The following is an 18,564-nucleotide window of genomic DNA, read 5'->3' as shown; positions in this document are numbered from 1 at the left end:
ACCATTTCAAGTAACACAAGTATCTTTCCCCTGCTCTCAGCCTTAGCAACAAATCTGGGTGTCAATTAAATGCACTTCCCTACCTTGGGTAGCACCAATGAGAGGGGGACATCACTCTGCTCCATAGTCTTCCTTTTAGCAGCTGGCTCTATGCTGGCTGCAGGTGTGGAGAGAGACACACACTTCTGGGAACTACGCTTGTGACAGTTAACAGCAAATACAGCAGCTTGTGGCTTTAGGGGTGAGACCTGCCCCTCAGGGCTTCTGTTGCACTTTTCTCCTGCAGTTGGAAGGTTCTTCCTTGACAGACTTTCCTGAGGACTGCCACATAGCATGAAGAGAGATGCAGAGGGGAGGTAAACAAAAGGCTGGTTGGGGAGCAGAGCAGGTTTCCCAATCTCTGTTTTGGAGGCTGCCAAAGTGGGAGTCTGCAAAACTTGGCCATTCACACCATTTGGCAGAGAGAGGTATGACATGTCTGAGTGAGCAACAGGAAACACTGGGTGAGGTAAGGGGTTAAGGCAAAAATCAGAGTCCCCAGGATCCGGAAGAACAGAGAAAGGAGAAATTATGGCTGGGTTCCTTGATGAATTTAAGATTGTTTCAGTGGCACAAATTTTACTCCTAAAAGATGTAAGGAAAAGAGGGGAAAAAATGTTTTTAGTTCAGGATGACATCCCCATAAACCACCCTTAAAATAAAACAGTGAGGCTCTCTGGGATTGTATGTGGAGACTACCTGACAGAATGTAGTAATTATCCAACACTTTATCAGTCACTTACATATCATGTCAAACCACAGAGAAGCTGACTCACAGATTCTTTTGCTGTGCTACCATTCAGTTCTTTCAATAAGTGCTAGCAGGGAGATACAACATGCACCCATATATTAAGGACTCCATGCTATTCTCACCTACGTTAGCAGAGGGTGTTTGGAATTTGGCAGTGGAGCAGAACGGCTCTGTAGCATGCTTACCCCTTTCCTCCACAGAAGCCTCTCTGTGGGGTTTAACTTCCACCCTTTTATATGGGGAGGAAACAGTAGCTCTCATTAGTATATTCTGGCTCCAAATTAATGAGTAAAGTCAGTATTAACTTGCATGGAGAGTTGATCAAAAACCCCAAAAGATTTGTTATTTTGTTAAAAATATTTTGTTTCATCTCTTAGCTATTAAAAACTTCTCCTTTTTTCCATTGGAAAAAAAAAATGAGGGTTTTTTGTTTTTAAAAAGGGGAGAGGAAGAATTATTTCTTCATAATTGAAAGATGGAAATTCTGTTTTTTGCTTCAAAATTTTGATTGTTGAAATTTTTGACAAAAAAATGTTTCAAGCTCTACTTGTACAGGTTGCACTTCCACAAGTCCAAAACCCCCTGTAAAGGTTCTGGATTCAGCAGCCAGTGTGTGCATGGGCTATTTTTAAGAACCATGCTGACACAGGGCTGGGAACCAGTACAGAGGCACTGCGGCCCAAAGTCACAGTAGAAGTTAGGTGGCTAAATACCTTTGTGACTCTGGGCCTGGGCCTGCCAGTGGATGACCCAAGCCTATTGATAGCTCATCTGAAACTGGTTAAGGGAATTGAACCCCCACAACCCTGACGAAAGAATGAAGGAGTACAAATTCAGTTTTCTTGCCCCATTGGGATGGAAAAAGCTCATGGTTAAGGCTACGATTTAGTCACGGTCCATGACCTGTCCATGACTTATACTATAAATACCCCTGATTAAATCTTGGGGGGAGGGGGGGGGAAGGGGAAGGCCACTACTGGGAGGGAGGGGCGCCAGAGCCAGCCCACCAGCTACCAGGGGGTGCCAAGCAGTGGCTGCTCTGGCCATCCCTGGGACCGCTGCTGTGGGGGAGTCGCTGCCTGATGGTAGGGGGAGGGGGGCCAGGAGCAACATTTGCCAGGGCCTGCCCTGGGACTGTTGCCGGGGGCTGCTGAACAGCAGCTGCTCCAGCTGCCCCCAGCACTGCTGCTCAGGTGGTCCCCAGGGCCAGATGCCAGGGGCTACTTGAGCAGTGGCTGTTGCAGCTGGCTGCGGGGCCACCTGAGCGGCTGGCCCTGGGGTTAGCCACACTGGCTGCTGCAGAAGTCAGATGTCGCAGAATCTGTGACTTCTGCAACTTCCGTGACTGACACGGAGCCCTACTCATGGTAGGGGAGCTTGTAGCCCTAAGCGTCCAACAAATATATTGCATGAAAATTTCAAAACACTCCAGGGGATTTATACATATAGTGTCCATTAATTGTATAGGAAGATGTGCCTAATTCCCCATGACTGCTTTGAAAATCTCAATAGCTCTTTTATTTCTCTATTAAAATGTGACGCATGTTGGTGTGAATCTTTTACATGCACCTGGGAGAACAAAAAAGTCACCCGGAGAGCCAATTTCTATTCTCTAATGGAAGTCACTGGAAATTATAGATCTCCATCTCAAGTACAGAACTTGACCTTAAATTAAAATGCAGAGGGCAGGGAACTGAGCAGACTTCAAGTTTTAAGACCAAACTTACTTTGTATCCTTTTCCATCTTCTGTCTGCAGACAGCTGCTAGATTTATCATTCTGGAGCAATATTCATCTGAACCTACAATGCAAGCTGAGAGAACAATGGGACATTGAATTAAATTACAGATTTACTAAGCACATTTTCATATTGGTAATGCAAAGAATGGAATGCAGTTTTTCTACCAAGGCATGTTTTTATAACATTCACTATTTGGTTTGAGCAGCACCTCTGAGGAGTGGAGCACCCTCAATTCCTTGCAAGAATCACCTCAGCATCATGCAGACTTGGGACAATTGACAGGGAATTCTGGAAGGACCTGCAATTGCTTTATAACTTTACAATTCTAAATTGTGAAAGTGCTATAAACTGGATTGTTACAGTAAACTCCATCTTACCAGGAACCAGACAATAAAAATCTGTTCTCTTTCTATTTAAAGAATCTTAATCTGACTGTGCCAGATTTCAACAGAAGAAATAGCACTGTACTTTCAGTGTGTAGAGAATAAAATTTACTGAAAAATAAGAGTACTGCTCCAAGGCTGAAAGTGACTATTAATGGCAGACAATGGGTTAGGAAAGAGCAAAAATTCTTGGTAGTTACCTTGCCTCTCCCTATGTGGGCTGTTGGGTTCAGAGCTGACCTTCCTTTTGATCCCTTCAGAAGGCTGAACAGTGTTAAATGAAGCATGCCGTGCAAGCCTCTGATTTCCATTAGCACAGGTTTGATGTTGGGCACAAGCCCCTCTTTTCAGTTCTGGTAAAGCAGCCGATGTTGGAACATCAGTTCTCGGTTCATCTAAAGGAATTGGTTTTTGTAAAGTTATCACCTGAAGGACATGTCATGGTAGCTTCTGCCATGTCGTGGAGCTTTGCTACAGACACAGCAGAAGAAAACCCCTTTAAACACCACAAAACTATGTCAGAGCTAGCAGACAAGACAAGGTCCCCCTCACCCACTCCAGGACCGTATATAGCTCAAGATCCTAGGCTACATCCAAGCTCTACTTGGAGCAGCTGTGGGGAGTAAAATGAAAAGATGGGGCAAAGTATCATTAACATGAATCCTTACTTCTCCTTTATCTTAGGGTTGGCCCACCCTAAAAATACAGCCGCATATGTGCTCTACTTTGAGCTGTCTCTCAGGGGCATGTCTGGGAGCCAAGGATCACCAGGATGTAGGTACACCATGGTCATGCCCTTTATCTCCCGAAACAAACCCCTCCATGTCAGAGGACAGGAGGCAAAGGAGCAGCTCTGCACCACCCAGGTGATTCCCCATGTAGGGGGAAAAGTCAGCTGCCTATTTAGGGCAGATTTATTGACCCTTTGCAGCACAAAGGGGGCCACTGGATGGGCCAGAATGTGGCCTTAAGGACCTGATTTTCCACTGCCTTGTACCTTAAACTAGTGTAACATGCAAAAAACAAAAAACCCAAATGTATCCATAAATATCTTCACTCTCACATTTCCCTTACATTTTGGCAGGGATTTTAAAGGCTGCCTAGATAGATGACCTACATTAGGAAATCAGACACTACACATTTATGGATACAGAAGGTAATGAATTCTGACTCGCTCTTCAACTAGAAAACAACCACATAAAATTTGGGAAAGAGCAGGGTGGTTTTAAAATTTTTTTTTATTGTTTTGAAGAAAAAGCAATTGATTTAAATAAAAAAAAAATATATAATTTTTTATTTAAATTGGATTTTGTTATTTAAATAAGTTTTTCCTTTTAAAAATAAACCAGTTTAAAAAGAAATCTGATATTAATACAAAATTTGTAGAGGCCTAAAATTATAATCTCTTACATAAAAAATAAAATATGCTGAATCCATGAGCCTCTATCAAAAAAACCCCCAACAACAATGAAAGGCTGCTTTTCTATAAAAAGAAAGAATCAGGGAATAACAAAGTTAACTTTTGAGGTCTGGCTTTATAAATTTGGCATACTAGGTCACGTACTGTATTAAGGGCTTATTTTGTTTAATAAAAATAAATGTTATATGAGGTTGTGTGCTTAATTAAATTCCAGTTACCATCATAATGCAGCTTGACACAAATCATGAGCACAAAGTTAATTATGTAGTAAATAAGCAATATATTATTCACCATTTTCTAACGCACTAATTAATACAATTTATTAATTTATTAATACAATTAATAAATAAGAGTCTGACAAAATTAAGCTATATAATTGCTTATATAAATGTATATAGTTATTGTGTACCCTCCTAGGTAGCCAAAAAAAAGGTTCAAAATTGAATGTAAAGGCTCTATTTAGTTGTAAATCAACATATTTTAATGCTTATATTAACCAGTGAGAATGTATCTTTCTTTAGAAAATAGCTGAAGTACAAATGGAAAATTATTAAAACCTTTTTTTACACTGAGGCTTTCCACTTAGTGATTTAAATCAATCTACCTTGGAAGAAAGTTCCACAAAAATACATAAACAGACAGCCCTCCCCCTCCCAACCACCAACTACACAAATTACCACTATTTCCACTGAATTCCACAGGCCCAATCCATTTGAAGGCTGGTTTGCGACCCCTTTCTTCTGTGACATGCACTTTCTTTATGAGCCCTAGGCTGGTCAGAACATTGGCGATATCATAGAGTCTTCGTACCTTTGCTGGAAGGTAAACAAAAGAAATATACTGTAAATATGCCTGTACAACAGTGGTTCCCAAACTGTGCAGCACGCCCCCCTGGGGGGCCTGGAGGAATTTTTTTGGGGGGGGCAAGATGGGCCCAGGTTAGCCCCCACGGGGGGCAGGGAGGAAGCATCACCCAGCCCCACTCTGTCCTCAGCCACAGCTCCAGCCCTGGCCTCGGCCCTGAGCCCCAGGCTCCTCTGGGGACCACTGCTGTACAAGCTAATGAATTTCTGCCATTATGCCAAGGTAACTTTTGGAAATAGGTTAAAAGTAAGTACGTCAGTTTATTCACAAGTCACTTTGGAAAAGCATCCTTTCTTCCTTCTGTCCAATGGATGCATTCCCCAGCAAGAGCAGAACTGCTCGATAAAAATGTTTCATCCCATCCTGAAAGCAGCAGCATAGGAGAAAACTCATATCAATCCATTTTTTGTTTTTATAATCCCTACAACTCCAATGGATTGAATGATGATGTAGCTGGATGACAACACCCATAAATTGTGCAGCTGAACGCTTCTTCTCCCCCCATCTCCGCCCCCCCCATATCTGAATATTCAAGGCAGGGGTAAGTTTTATATGTTCTAGTTAAAAAACCCTTAATCACAGATGATTCTATCCATGTTGTCTGAGATGGGAAAAAAAAAATCTCAGATGTCAAAATGAATATGCCTCCATTTCCCTGCTGACTGGATGATTAATTCATTTCTTAACAGTGATACTCACTTTTAAACTTGCTGTGATCTGCTGCATCCTGGCTTTCTTCGATCAGTATTTTTGCTGCTATGTCAAGAGTGACTATCTTGGTTTTGGAGACAAGGAACAGCATGACAAACTTTTGGCTCATAATCCGCAATGATTTGTCCTTTCTGCTGTTTGCAGATGCTGCGTTACAAACAAAACGCAAGTCTCTTAGCATATGTCATCTATTACAGACAAAAAAGCATTAAGAAGATTTCTCATGTACAACAAGGGTAAAGTGTTTCCTTGTTGAAAAACAAATCTTTTTCCAGGCAGCAAATAATTATGCAAGGTAGATGCACATCAGCATTTTAGCAATCTTCAAAAGGTAATAAAAATTAAAGTGTAAAGAATTGGTTTTAATTGTTACGGGCCTGATTCTCTGCTCCATTATAGTATAACTGTTGAGTGCCATGGAGTTTATACCAACATTTGACCAATGTAACAGAGTGGAAGATCTGGCCCGCTGTTATAGAAAAGGACAAAGCATTATTTACCAGTCAGAAGGGGACAGGGAGAAGAGAGAAACAAAATGTTTGACAAAGTCCTTCACAAAAGGCTGTTATGGAAACTAGAGAAACAAGGTGGGTGAGGGAATCTCTTTTATTGGACCAGCTTCTGTTGGTGGGAGAAACAAGCTTTCAAGCTTATACAGAACTCTTCTTCAGATCTTGGAAACTTACTCAGAGTGTCATAGCTACGTACAAGGTGGAACAGATTGTTTAACATACCGTATATACTTGTTCATAAGCTGAATTTTTTTTTTTTTTTTAGTAAAAAAGGGAAGCACCAGAGAAGGGGGTCAGCTTATGAACGGGTATAGAGCAGGGGAGAGGTGGGACACAGCCCCTCCCCCCAACAGAGGGAGCAAGGAGAGGCAGCACAGCCAGCAGACTCAGAAGGGAAGAGGCAGGGCCAGAGTCTCTCTGCTTCTGGCCACGCTGCTCTCCCCCCAGCCTCCGAAGCAGCTGCAGCTCTGGGGCTGGCAGGCTGCGGCTGCACCTCCCGGTCTGGCCCAGCCTGCCGGAGTAGGCTGCGGCCAGGCCAGAGACATCCTGCCCTGGCCTGCCCCAGCTAAAGTGGGAAGGGATGGGACGGGGAGAGTGTAGAGGTCCTGGGCTAGGGGTGGGGTCATGTGTGGGGGGTGGTCACAGGGGTTACTCCCCTGACCCTCAGCTTCTCCCTGCCAAAAAATTTCCCCCACCAGTTGCTGTCCCGGCCCGTCAGAGTAAGCAGCTGGCACGCCAGGACACTTTGTTTACTTAGGTTTACCTCCATGCCTGCAGACACTTGAGGTAAACAAACCATCTTTGCCTGCCGACTTATCCTGATGGCCCAGGAGCCAAAGTTTGCTGACCCCTGAATTATAGGGTCAGCTTATGAATGGGTCATAAAAGTTTTCCATTTTTACTTATTCATCTTGGGGGCGGGGGGGTGGCTTATAAGCAAACCAGGTTATGATCGAGTATATACAGTAACTAGTTAACATGTGTTTCAAGGGACCTGTCAAGGACAGGCCATTGAGTGTGAGGGGAAAGACTGGAATTGCTGCCATCTGTGCTGTACCTGCACTGTGAATAAAAAGAGGAGCCTCATCTCCAATGTGGTGAATTCAGCACCTTTCACAAGCAATATCGTGTATTTTACATTAATAAACAAATCAATTAAAGAAAAAAAAGCTACAGTGTATGTTGAACAGTATGACTGCATCTGTATACATCAACCATTAGTCATCTTACCAGAGGGGCAATCTGCCTCTGAAAAGTCAAGTAACTGTCTGTCTTGGGAATCCGGAAAGGTCTCCTTTTTACATTCTCCAAATTTATACTCAAGGTCCTGCTCTTTATGCTGGAAGAAAGCCATCTGTTCTTCATACTTCTGGAGCTCTCCTGTTTCCTGAAGGTTTTTCAGAGTTTGACTCAGGCTGTGTCGTCCGTGCCAACAGTACTGATTCTTGGCCACACGGCTAACGAGGTGCAACGATTCCAGAACATTCACTATGTCATAGATGCGCCTACGCTCAACTCCTGTTTTAAGGAAGAAAGACTTAAAAGCATGCCCGTTTTTAAACATGCTTCTACTCACTCCTCCTTTTTGTATAATCACGCACTGAACAAGATCTACTCACAGCAAGTTCCCTCTTTCATCATTTCCCTGGGTAAGTCACAGAGTCTGCTCCTACTTAAATCAATGGGAGTATAGTCACTGGGCCCGATTTCCCATTGCCTTGAACTTGTGTAATACTGTGTAAATTACAGGCACCGTCAAATACGTCACAAGGTGTAAAGTAATGGAGAACTGGGCCTATAGTCTTCAATGGGAGCAAGAGCAGGACTTTAATCCCTGACCTCATCTACACAAAGGGAAATTTTCAAAAATTCCCCAATAGGTACCAACTCTGGTTCAGCTCTACTGGTGTTAGCAGTGTTCGGAGCCTTAACCATTTCCAGGCCAATGCCTGCAGTCACCATTTTAAACAGTCATCTAATCTCACTAAGAGCTAGGTCTAAAAGTGAAAGTGCTGGTAACACCTGTCTGCCTTAGGACTCACAGCAGTGCTACCAGCACTGGAGCAGAACAAGCATTGGTAATGGTGGGAAGTTTTGAAAGATTTCCCTAATGTAGACAGGTTCTCTATGTGCATGTTTACCCATCTGTAAAATATAGATAATATTTACCAGTCTCATGGGATTTTCCAATCTGTTAGTGTTTTAAAGTGCATGGAGATTTTTTGAGTGAAATGTGCTATGAAAGTGCTGAGTGCTATACATAGACATAATTTACAAGACTAGTTCCTTTGAGCACCAGTACCATAAACCCTCTCCTACGTGATTCTCTGCATAGAATCCCAGTGCCTTTAGCAAAGGTATGTTGATGGGAAAGGAGATGATGGCACATTGTCAAGATATTTGTACAATGATTCCCAGCCCCACATTGTCCCCAAACACAGACACTGGAGCCCAAAAACAAATAAGATCAAGATATATATTTTTAGCAAAGTGCACCAATGTCACCTTCCCTCCCATCCCAATCCTCAGTAATCTGCCAATAGGCTAAGAAGCTGTTCAGTAGAAACAAGATTAAGTTGCTAGAGTCAGTGAGAATCTATGCACCCTGTAATGTATTGAGATAAATTTAGTCTCCATCTGCAGTCTGATCCTGCATTTCTTAACATTGCTTTAACATTCTTATGGACTTCAGTGGGAATTTTGGGCAAACAAGGAATGCAGGATCAAATCCCTCACAATAAGATTTATTTAGCAGGAGAGCTGGAGTGATGTCTGAAGAATTTGTAGATAAACAGGAAGGGAGAGAACAGACACACATCTAAGCTAAAGTCTGTAGGCTTGACTCACACACTTCTATCACAGGGCGAGACCATCTCCCAGGCAGTTTAACCCTGGGAGAGGGGAGATGGTGTTTGCACCTCTGTCGTCTCTCATGGGTGCAGCCAGAGAAGTGCAGCTTTAATCTGTGGCCAGAGAACTATTGGGAATCCTATTAATGAAGGCTGCCCAGGTACCAGAGACCCCAAGCAGAGACTGGGAAGCACTGTGTACTGCTGTGACTCGTAAATGGATTTTTCATAGCCAGGAGCTGAGTGAATACAACTTTATCTACTGATGGCAAAAATCTACATTAAAGCCATTATTTGCTACACAAAGATCAGGAGTGGTACGGGAAATGAAAACCAAAGGGGAAAACAAAACACTATTTTAAATAAGACACAAACTCTACTAGTACATTTAAACAAACTCCTTTGTTTTAAGTCACCAATGAAATATTCCTCAAAAGGAAAAAAATCCAAGTAATTTCATGTCCAGTTAGCAGTGGAGGACTACATGTGTTCAGCTTCATGAGGGCAGAGCACTGGGATTTCAAACTAAATGGGGATAACTCTAATACTTAAAACAACAATTCCTATAAAAAATTCTTAAAAAATGATTACCATTGAAATCAGTCCTTATCTATTTGATTTATTCTTTTCTGCATTCTCTTCTGTTTTGCTAAGTCTTTGTGAGGTGCCCAAAAAATGAATACAGTACTTTAGGAGCTGTCTCACCAGAGCCACATAGGGAGGAAATCCCATCTCTGTTCCCTCTCCATCCTCCTTCCCAAAATATAAAAACTGCATCGAATTTTCTGAAAGTTTTTATCTAATTTGCTGTCTCTTTCCTATGAAATAAATCTGTGATCTGAATTATTTTTCTCAGATGCAATACTTTGCATTCATTCAGGCTGAGTCTTATTTTGCTATCTCTATTATTTATAGTCTCTCTGGGTCCCTATGTATTATTTCTTTGTCATGGATGAGGTTCACAATAGCTCCAAATTAAGTCGGACTTGCAAGTTTAGTTAACACGCAGTTTACTACTTGCGGATAACTAAAGAGGATGTTAAAGATGACCAAAGATAACATTGGTCCCTGAACCACACCACCCAGATGCCTCCACCCAGTTCAACACATTGCCATTTATCATTCCCCTTTTTGCAGTCCTTCTGCCAGTTTTCAATGTGCAAGACATTGTTCACATCCAAGACAATTTGGCTATTTAGGATTCTGGAAGATACTGTATCGGACGATTTATTGAAATCAAGACATAAAACCTACTGATTTCCCTCAGCCACCAATTTGTAGTTCTATCCAAAAATTCGCCACAGTTCTTTTGCATGATTTGTTCTTTATAAACCCTGCTGCTTACTGCTCAGACTTCAATTAGCAAGAAAATAAAAATGTAGGCATACATATTTAGCAGCACGATTAGTTCACCATGAGAGCACTCAGTGATTTGCAACTTTTTTTTTAAAATGATAGGGTTATGTAATAATGTAGTGGTAGAGATTTTTTTTTTTTTTTTTTTAAGTATTGAGCACCTGCAGCTCTTGCTTAAATTTAACTAGAAGGGTGCATCCAGCACCTCCAAACAAACAAACAAAAAAACCCAGACCTTAAATGTATTCTACGAACAGGTCAGTTCTTTTAAATGGGATCTACTTTAAGTGCCTTTATGTGGTAGACATATTTTAAAAGACTGAAGTTGTCCATTTCTTGCAGCATTTATTTCAGGCATACATACCAAGACTAGAAGCCACTTCATCCAAAGAAATGGTAGATTTTTCTGCTGACAAAGGGTAACTTGGGTAGCGAGCTAGAAACTTTTGGCATAAGAGTCCTAAGCTCTTCTGTTTTCTGCTGGGTCTCTGCTTTTCAAATTCATCCACTGTGCCATCATCTACCATATCATACTGTTGAAAAATAAATGTTATTCCTTTATTGTAGAGCTTCAACAGGCATGACAGTAGCAAAACAGGGAACATTTCAGATTCTAACATTCAAGCTCAGACTACTGTTACAAAGGATAAAATACACATGCCTAAGTGCCTTTATACAGGCTTAGAATGTGATCTTCTCTCTAAGCACCTGGGTCACGTGTCTTGACTCATGAACTTGTTTTATCCAAAATCCAGAGACTGTGGAGATTATGAAAGCATTTACAAGGCCATCCCATGGTGGCCAGGTGTTGGAGGACACAAAAGGTGTAACTATGTTCCCACCATGAACAGATGATAAGATCCTATTTGGAAGTAACATTCCCTTTTGAGACCATAAAAAGGAGGATTTCTGCAAACACCTTGGAGTGTCACTGACCGTAGAGGTCTAGCAACCACCAGAGGGCTCCTGAAAAACCTCTGCACAGAAATTCCACCATCCCTCTATTTGTGGGTATATTGCTTTAAGAGCTCAGAGGCATGTGACCCGAATTCTGGGGGATAAAATTCAGCTGTCTCAGCATCTTGGGCTTTTTTTTTTAAAAAACATTTTGGCAGGTTGTTAACTGAATAAAATCCTGTAGAAAAGAATTAGTAGGCCCTTGTAGTATTCCTGAAAGCTGGAGACCTCAGGTATATATAAGAAGGTATGTTTGTTACAATAGCTGCTAAATAATGAACTGACTAATTTTTATTTGGACTAGTAATTCTGAAGTCTTGATTCTCTTGTTGGAGTGAAGTTGTGTATGTCAATTGCCTGTGAGCTTTTTTAACTCTTAAGACTTTCAGTATCTCAGCTACCTCTTGCTGCAGCATAAGTAATGAACCCTCATGCAACCCCCAAGATTATGTTTGGGAATAAATGCCCTTGGTTTTCAAATGGTTTGAAAACTGCAGTTTTCACCTAATGTTTTTGTAATCTATTTTCCACAGACAAGATTTTGTTCATGAGGATAAATTTTAACAAAAACTGAAATATGGTCTATTAATTTGTTCCAAGTAACATACTGAAGAAGTTCAGAATACTTGGAGCAGTCACATGCACAATAGCTGAGTTAAACTCCATTTTAAACAAGCTTTACTGAACTGTTTAGTCAATAACTACCTTTAAAAATGCTTAATAATAATACTTACATGGCTTTTCAGCAGTAGCTCTCAAAGGGCTTTATAAATAAGGCCCTACCAAATTCACTGTCCATTCTGGTCAATTTCACAGCCAGAGGGTTTTAAAATTGGTCAGTTTCAGATGTTTACATCTGAAATTTCACTGTGTTGTAACTGTGGGGGTCCTGACCCAAAATGAGACCGTGGGGGGGGGGGGTTTGCAAAGTTGTTGTGGGGGGCAGCCTCCCCAAGATTGCCACCCTCACTTCTGTGCTGCCTAGGCAGCAGCCTCCGAGCTGCCTGCAGTTCTGGGAGGTGGGTAGGATCTCCCCCATGCTGCTAGGAGTGCCCCAGCTGGGGCTCCTAGCTGCTAGTCCAGGGTAGTGACCAATTAAGGCAGGGGCCCCTGGCCAATTTGGGAGCCTCCTGGAAAAATAGATGCCCCACCCTGGGGCTAGAAACCCCGACTAGGTCACCCTGAGCCCCAGCAGGAGCCCTGGGGGAAGAAACCTCGAGCCTGGGCAGCCTTGAGCCCTGACTGCCTCAAGTTTGGGGGGATGGGGGGGGAAGAGAAGAACCGAAGCTCCAAGCCTGGATTACCCTAGCCGGGGTGATGGTGAGGAAGCCCCAAGCCTGGGCTGCCTCAAGACCCGGCTGGAGCAGCAGGGGGCAGAAGCCCTGTGGGGAGGTTATTTCAGTTATCCTTGGAGTTCCTTGGAGAAGGAAACATTTTGGAGAAGGAAAATTTAATGTAGCATATTTTTGTACACACTGCTTGTTGAAAGCTAAGTTATGTGTGATCGTTCAATAACTTTGTTAGTCTGTTTGCCCCAGGTTTGTCTTTCCCCCACCATTATTCAAACAAGGAAATGCTATAAACTGGTTCAGTGCCGTACTCGCTCCTAAAGAATTGTGAGCCTTTATGCCTATAAAATAGCATTTTCTTAGAACGAGGGCCTAGTGACTAGACTCTAGTTAGTTTCATGTTGCTGCTGTTGGAATCACTGGCAAAAGGGGCATCTTATGAGCAATAACTTGGGATGGGGAGCTAGTGGTTCCTGGAGCAAGAAACAAAAGGAGGGGATGCTGCTGTTGGATGAAAGCTGAAATTGCTCTCCTCCCGCTCCAAGCTGCTTGGAGGGTGTGGGTTTTTTTTTTTGTTTTTTTTTTAAAAAGGAAGGATGGGGAGCAGAATCCCCTAGCAAAAACCCAACACCACGTTAAACTCCTGCTTAATCAGGAAACCATTCAGGTGTAATTTTTGACTACTCTCATCCTGACTGTTAGATGTGGAGGTGTTTTGCTGAATGAGGTATAAAATGTGGTTTGCCAATCCAGTGTGGCTAAGGAATACAGCTTCTACAGCCCTATTTTTAAAAATGTCCAAGACTTGGTTAGTCTGTCTTTAAAACAGTTGTACAGTAGCCAACTGCGCTGTTATGCTGAATCTGTTTAACTGACTTGGCAGTTTCTCTCCTTGTGGCTAGGCCTTAGTTTGAAAAGGACATCAATTGGCAAGGGAGGGGAAATAACCATGTCCAGTCTCAGAGTATTTGAAGAAATACTTAGACAGTAAGCTTTTAAGATGGTGATCTTTGTCTGAAATGGCTTGGACGCTGGCGTTGCTATATAAATGGTCATCTTTGAGGATGCTTTCAAATAGTGCTGCTCTCCACTCCTAGTAAAGGTGAGTGGCAGGAAGACTGGGGAAGTAATAGTATTTTTTTTTAAACCAAATAATAAATATCAATTAACTAGTCAGCCTGAAGCAGGTAGAGGGCATTGTGTGTCAGTTATGTCCAAGCTTACTAGATTAAGTCTCTTACCTGTACGGAATCAGGAAAAACATCATTCTGCTCACTGTTCTCAATTGGTCTGAAGAGCTCTTTCTTCTTTTCCCTGTCCCTCATGTCAGGGCTAGCAGCGCTAATAAGCATCTTCAGGTTAGCTGTGGGGGTCCATGGATCTGCCAGTGGTCTGTCGATAAGCTTAACAGGTGTAATTGGATTTCTTTCTGGGGTGCAGCCTTTTTGCTTTGATAAATCAATTGGTTCATTTTTCATGGGAGTCTTTGGAGTCATTCTGGATTGATCAAATATGTTTTCCTATGAAAAAGAGAGGATTGTTTAGGGTTGAAGAGAAGCAACAATCCACCAGTCAATGCCATTGTTCATATGAAGGTAATGAGTCCCATCATACTTTGACAGTCCAAGGTTATATTTAGCACAGCTCTTATTAGCATCAGATGCAGCAAAGTGTATACCATACATCAGTGTATGGTGTACAATGCAGATAAGATACCACCATGAATTGCTTAAGATGAAATCAATCAGTCAAACCTGTTGTCTGTCAGACTTCTTATATGTTCTGCCTTTTCATATGAGCCAACTGTGCCACAATTGTAAACCAACTGGTCCAAATTATGAACCCAGTTTATCTCCTGGAGCCATATGTCTTCCTGTTGAATTTGGACTGAAGCTTAAATAGTTCTCTAGTTACATTGCACTTAGAAAAAAACATAGCATTCTATTTTGGAATCTCCATAATGGAAAGCCCTTTTTGGGGATTTCACTGCAGGCTACTCATCCCAGATGAAACACTTCCCCAATTGAAGCAAATTGACTGCTAAAGTATCTGCTGCTCAAAACAATGAAAATATATAACTAAAACAGTATTAACTATAATCAAGCAAGCTGCTGGGAAGGGGAAATCTACATATGACTTGTTCTCAAAGTAAGGCAAGAACAGGAATTACCTCCTTGCCCCCAGCTACATGATCTGATGCTCATTTTTCACTTAGGTTCTTATACAGAAATGAGGCTGCGATTACCCTTTTGTCCCTTCTCCCTACCACAAAAGTAGTGTTCCAGTCCAACTTACTTAGATGGATTGACTCAAGTAGGCATCAATGTCACTCCTTAATTAGTGGGAAAAGCTGCTTTTGAGCAACAGGTACTCCCCCAGTTGAACAGGTTTCTCACCCTACACCAGAGGTGGGCAAACTATGGCCCACAAGACCATCCTGCCTGGTCCCTGAGCTTGTTGCTGGGGAGGCTAGCCCCCAGCCCCTCCCCTGCTGTTCCCCCTTCCCCCACAGTTATGCCGCTGTGCGGGCAGCACTCTGGATGGCGGGGCTGCACACTCATGCAGGGCAGTGCGTCTGGCTCCAGCCTGGGTGGTGCGACTCCAGACATGCTGCTCTTAGCTGCATGGTAAGGGGGCCAGGGTGTTGGATATGGGGCAGGAGGTTCCGGGGGGCAGACAGGGGACAGTGAGGAGGGGGTGGTTGGATAGGGCAGAGGTTCGGGGGGGGCAATGGATGGGGAATAGGGAGGGTTGGATGGGGGTGGGATCCTGGAAGGGGGTGGTCAGGGGGCAACGAGCAAGGGAGGTTGGATGAGTGGGGAGTTCTGAGGGGGGCAGTCGGGGGCAGGAAGTGAGAGGGTGCGGATAGGGGGTGGGGGCCAGGCTGTTTGGGGGAAGCACAGCCTTCCCTACCTGGCCCTCCATACAATTTTGCATCCCGATGTGGCCCTTGAGTCAAAAAGTTTGCCTACCCCTGCCCTACACTAACAGGATGGAGAGAATGAGAAAAATATGACAATCTTACTTGGGCTTCGTTTGCTGCAACAGAGTATTACCAGTGGGCAACACATCACACACAGTTAACCTAAAGTTGATGGATCTAATCTGTTTACTGAATCTGCCAGCTACCACTGGATTTTTCTTTGTTATTGTTCTGATCACTGATTCTGGACTGACCAGTACCTAGAGAAAGCCATTGGTACTAAAGCCCTACCAAAATTTTTTTAGCCCTGAGCGATCACAAGACATCAGACATTAAATCATTCTGATTACCGTTTAATAACTTCTCTCTGATGCTTTACATGGATTAAAAATGGCAGTTTCTGGCTTTCAAATGGTATGACTCAATTTCTCAATCTAGCCGTTTGAAATACTGGTTGCAGATATCTCAGATGAAGTGAGAGGTAAGAGATGAAGAAAGTAAAATGATAACCAGAAAATAATATCAGATTTTACAACTTGCTGTTCTTAGAAGCCAAGCTTTTAGTATCACTGGAAAGTGTTCTTAAACTATAAGGACTAGAAATGAGACCCTGAAACAGTTACTGGTCCCTCAGCCAAGCAGTGTTCTTGGTGTTTGTCCTGAACCGAACAAATTCCTGCACCTCAGACTAGTGGTGATTTAAAATCTCTGCAAAATAAATTTTAAAAACATAACCAAATATACATAATAGAACTTTTGGGATAGATATTGTTATAATAGTGGTCTCATTTTCATTGTTGGTACTGCAAGGCATAAGTTCACAGAAAAATGTACAAGATGGAATAGCTATCTAAAAGGCATAAGTTTTTATATGAATTTCAGCTAAAACTATTGCTCCGTTCAATTCTCAGTGGCTCGAGAATTATAGCTAATTGTTAAGGAGACATCATGGAATGTTGTTTAAACTAGTGCACTAGTTTATCCAATTTAATTGGAATGCAGAAACTGGATTTTAAACTTCAAAAATTAGCCAGATGTTACTGCTCCCAATAGAAAGCCTTCCATAGTTTGCTATCTGGGGATGAGGACAGATATCCAAAGAGTAGGAAAAGGCACTGTGCTCTGGACTTTCAGAATGATTACATCAAATATTATAATGCCCAATTGGATTATCCACAAGAATGTAAAAGATGATATTTTTATTTCAGCTAAGTGTTGTGACTTAATACGCTGACAAAAAGGGTTCAAGGTAGGGGTCATGGTTCTTCCTGGTATACATGTTCAGTCTAGTTAATCCACTTAATATATTCTTGCAATTTCAAATGTGGCAAGGATTCAACAGTTGATCTAAAATAGAAAAAAAAAACCCCACTTTTATATAAAGCTGTTTTTCATTATGCTTGGTGCTAATGTCGTTATAACAAAAGCAGATACCTAGAACTAGCAATCAAGTTACTTGAAAGTTATCCCTCTGAGCTCCCATTAATTCACCCAGGAATACAAACATTACACTGAGCAGCAATAAATAATGGCTGAAGCTGTAAAGGGATGCAGAACATGTACCTACTACCTATCCTTGACATCTTAATCCTCCTCACTGACTCACCCATCCCAGTTTATCTTAAAAAAAAAAAAAAAAAAAAACAACCAACAAACCACAACCCTTCCATCTTTCTCCCAGTCCCATATACTCCTTGAGAGGTCTTTAGATCCCAAATTTGCTGTTACCCGTATGGATTCATAATACGTGTAAAAAAGGTGAAAAGAAGAGATTCTGGGGTGCCTCTTGCTCCAAGGAGGTTGAAAGTACAAGGGGAATGTAGAACAGGTAGAAACAATTTTGATTATGTGCATATAATATAATGTTCCATCAGAAGTAGAGGGCCAAGGTGAAGTGGTCACATTGTCAGCTAAGACACTGCATCAATCCATTTAAAGGCTAGCCAGAGCAGTGATGCAGCTGTCTGGTTAGTCTTGATTTGCAAACAACAATATTACCAATCCTGAAAGCTTTTTTAAACACGCAGACCCATAAGATTTTAACTTTAATACACACAACCAGTTCCTAGTGCACATATGCGTATTCTTTGCTCTGTCGTAAGCCGGCAGGAAACTTACAGAAATGCTCTGGGGAGGGGATATTTAAATGATGTGCTCCTGACTAAATGGGAAGCACATCTTCAGGTGCATCTGCCTCATTACTCAACTTAGATCTGTTTCAAAACTATTTTGGCTGGGTCTAACCCTGCCTCATCTAAGCCTGTGCTTTCTGCATCCTTTCACAACCATATGTGACTGGGTCTCAGTGTGCTCCATACAGTTACCCAATATGGCTTTATACATAGGATTTTCTGTAATCCTTTCCCCAGATGGCAAAGGTATTGTTAATATCCTCTTTAATTAATCCTGACTAAATTCTTGACTGCTTCCTTGAAAGGAGAAGGGGGTGGAGTGGAAATGGGCCTTTCATTCAATTTAAAAGCTAAGATGTCTCCTATTTCCCACCCCAAAATTATCAACTTGACATGCTGGCAGGAGCAACTGAGCTGTGAAGGAAGGAAACTAAAATGGCAGAGAGAGGAAAGAATATTACAATGTTATATTTTAGTCTTGGTGTTCAAGAGGGCAAACTTACTACCTTGGGCCTTATCTCAAAGGTCAGTGGGAACTAGACAAACAGTCCTGTACTAGAGATGAATATAACCTGCTAGTCTGTGGCTAAGAATACAAAACTATTATTTACAGAAGTACTAGTACACTTTTGTAATGT

The 18,564-nt window shown here is 42.1% G+C and overlaps 1 protein-coding gene across 5 annotated transcripts in view; it reads right to left on the bottom strand.

The window, feature by feature from the left end:
• The window catches only part of E2F7 (E2F transcription factor 7), a 30,974-nt gene that overhangs the window by 11,317 nt on the left and 1,093 nt on the right, over window positions 1–18,564 (bottom strand). For 4 of the 5 annotated variants that reach the window (XM_038387925.2, XM_038387927.2, XM_038387926.2 and 1 more), the window contains exons 3-10: window positions 14,113–14,391; window positions 10,990–11,158; window positions 7,651–7,938; window positions 5,897–6,055; window positions 5,011–5,148; window positions 3,114–3,308; window positions 2,518–2,602; window positions 84–624 (exon numbers count right to left, since the gene is read on the bottom strand). In XM_038387925.2, coding sequence (XP_038243853.1) covers window positions 84–624; window positions 2,518–2,602; window positions 3,114–3,308; window positions 5,011–5,148; window positions 5,897–6,055; window positions 7,651–7,938; window positions 10,990–11,158; window positions 14,113–14,391 — 1,854 coding nt within the window. The remainder of the gene's footprint in view (window positions 1–83; window positions 625–2,517; window positions 2,603–3,113; window positions 3,309–5,010; window positions 5,149–5,896; window positions 6,056–7,650; window positions 7,939–10,989; window positions 11,159–14,112; window positions 14,392–18,564) is intronic. The other variant, XM_043492973.1, reaches the window with a different exon arrangement.

This window comes from Dermochelys coriacea, chromosome 1 (assembly GCF_009764565.3).
Source record: "Dermochelys coriacea isolate rDerCor1 chromosome 1, rDerCor1.pri.v4, whole genome shotgun sequence".
Lineage (NCBI taxonomy): Eukaryota > Metazoa > Chordata > Testudines > Dermochelyidae > Dermochelys > Dermochelys coriacea.
Note: the sequence above shows the minus strand (reverse complement) of the source record. Positions and strands in the feature narration are given on the sequence as shown.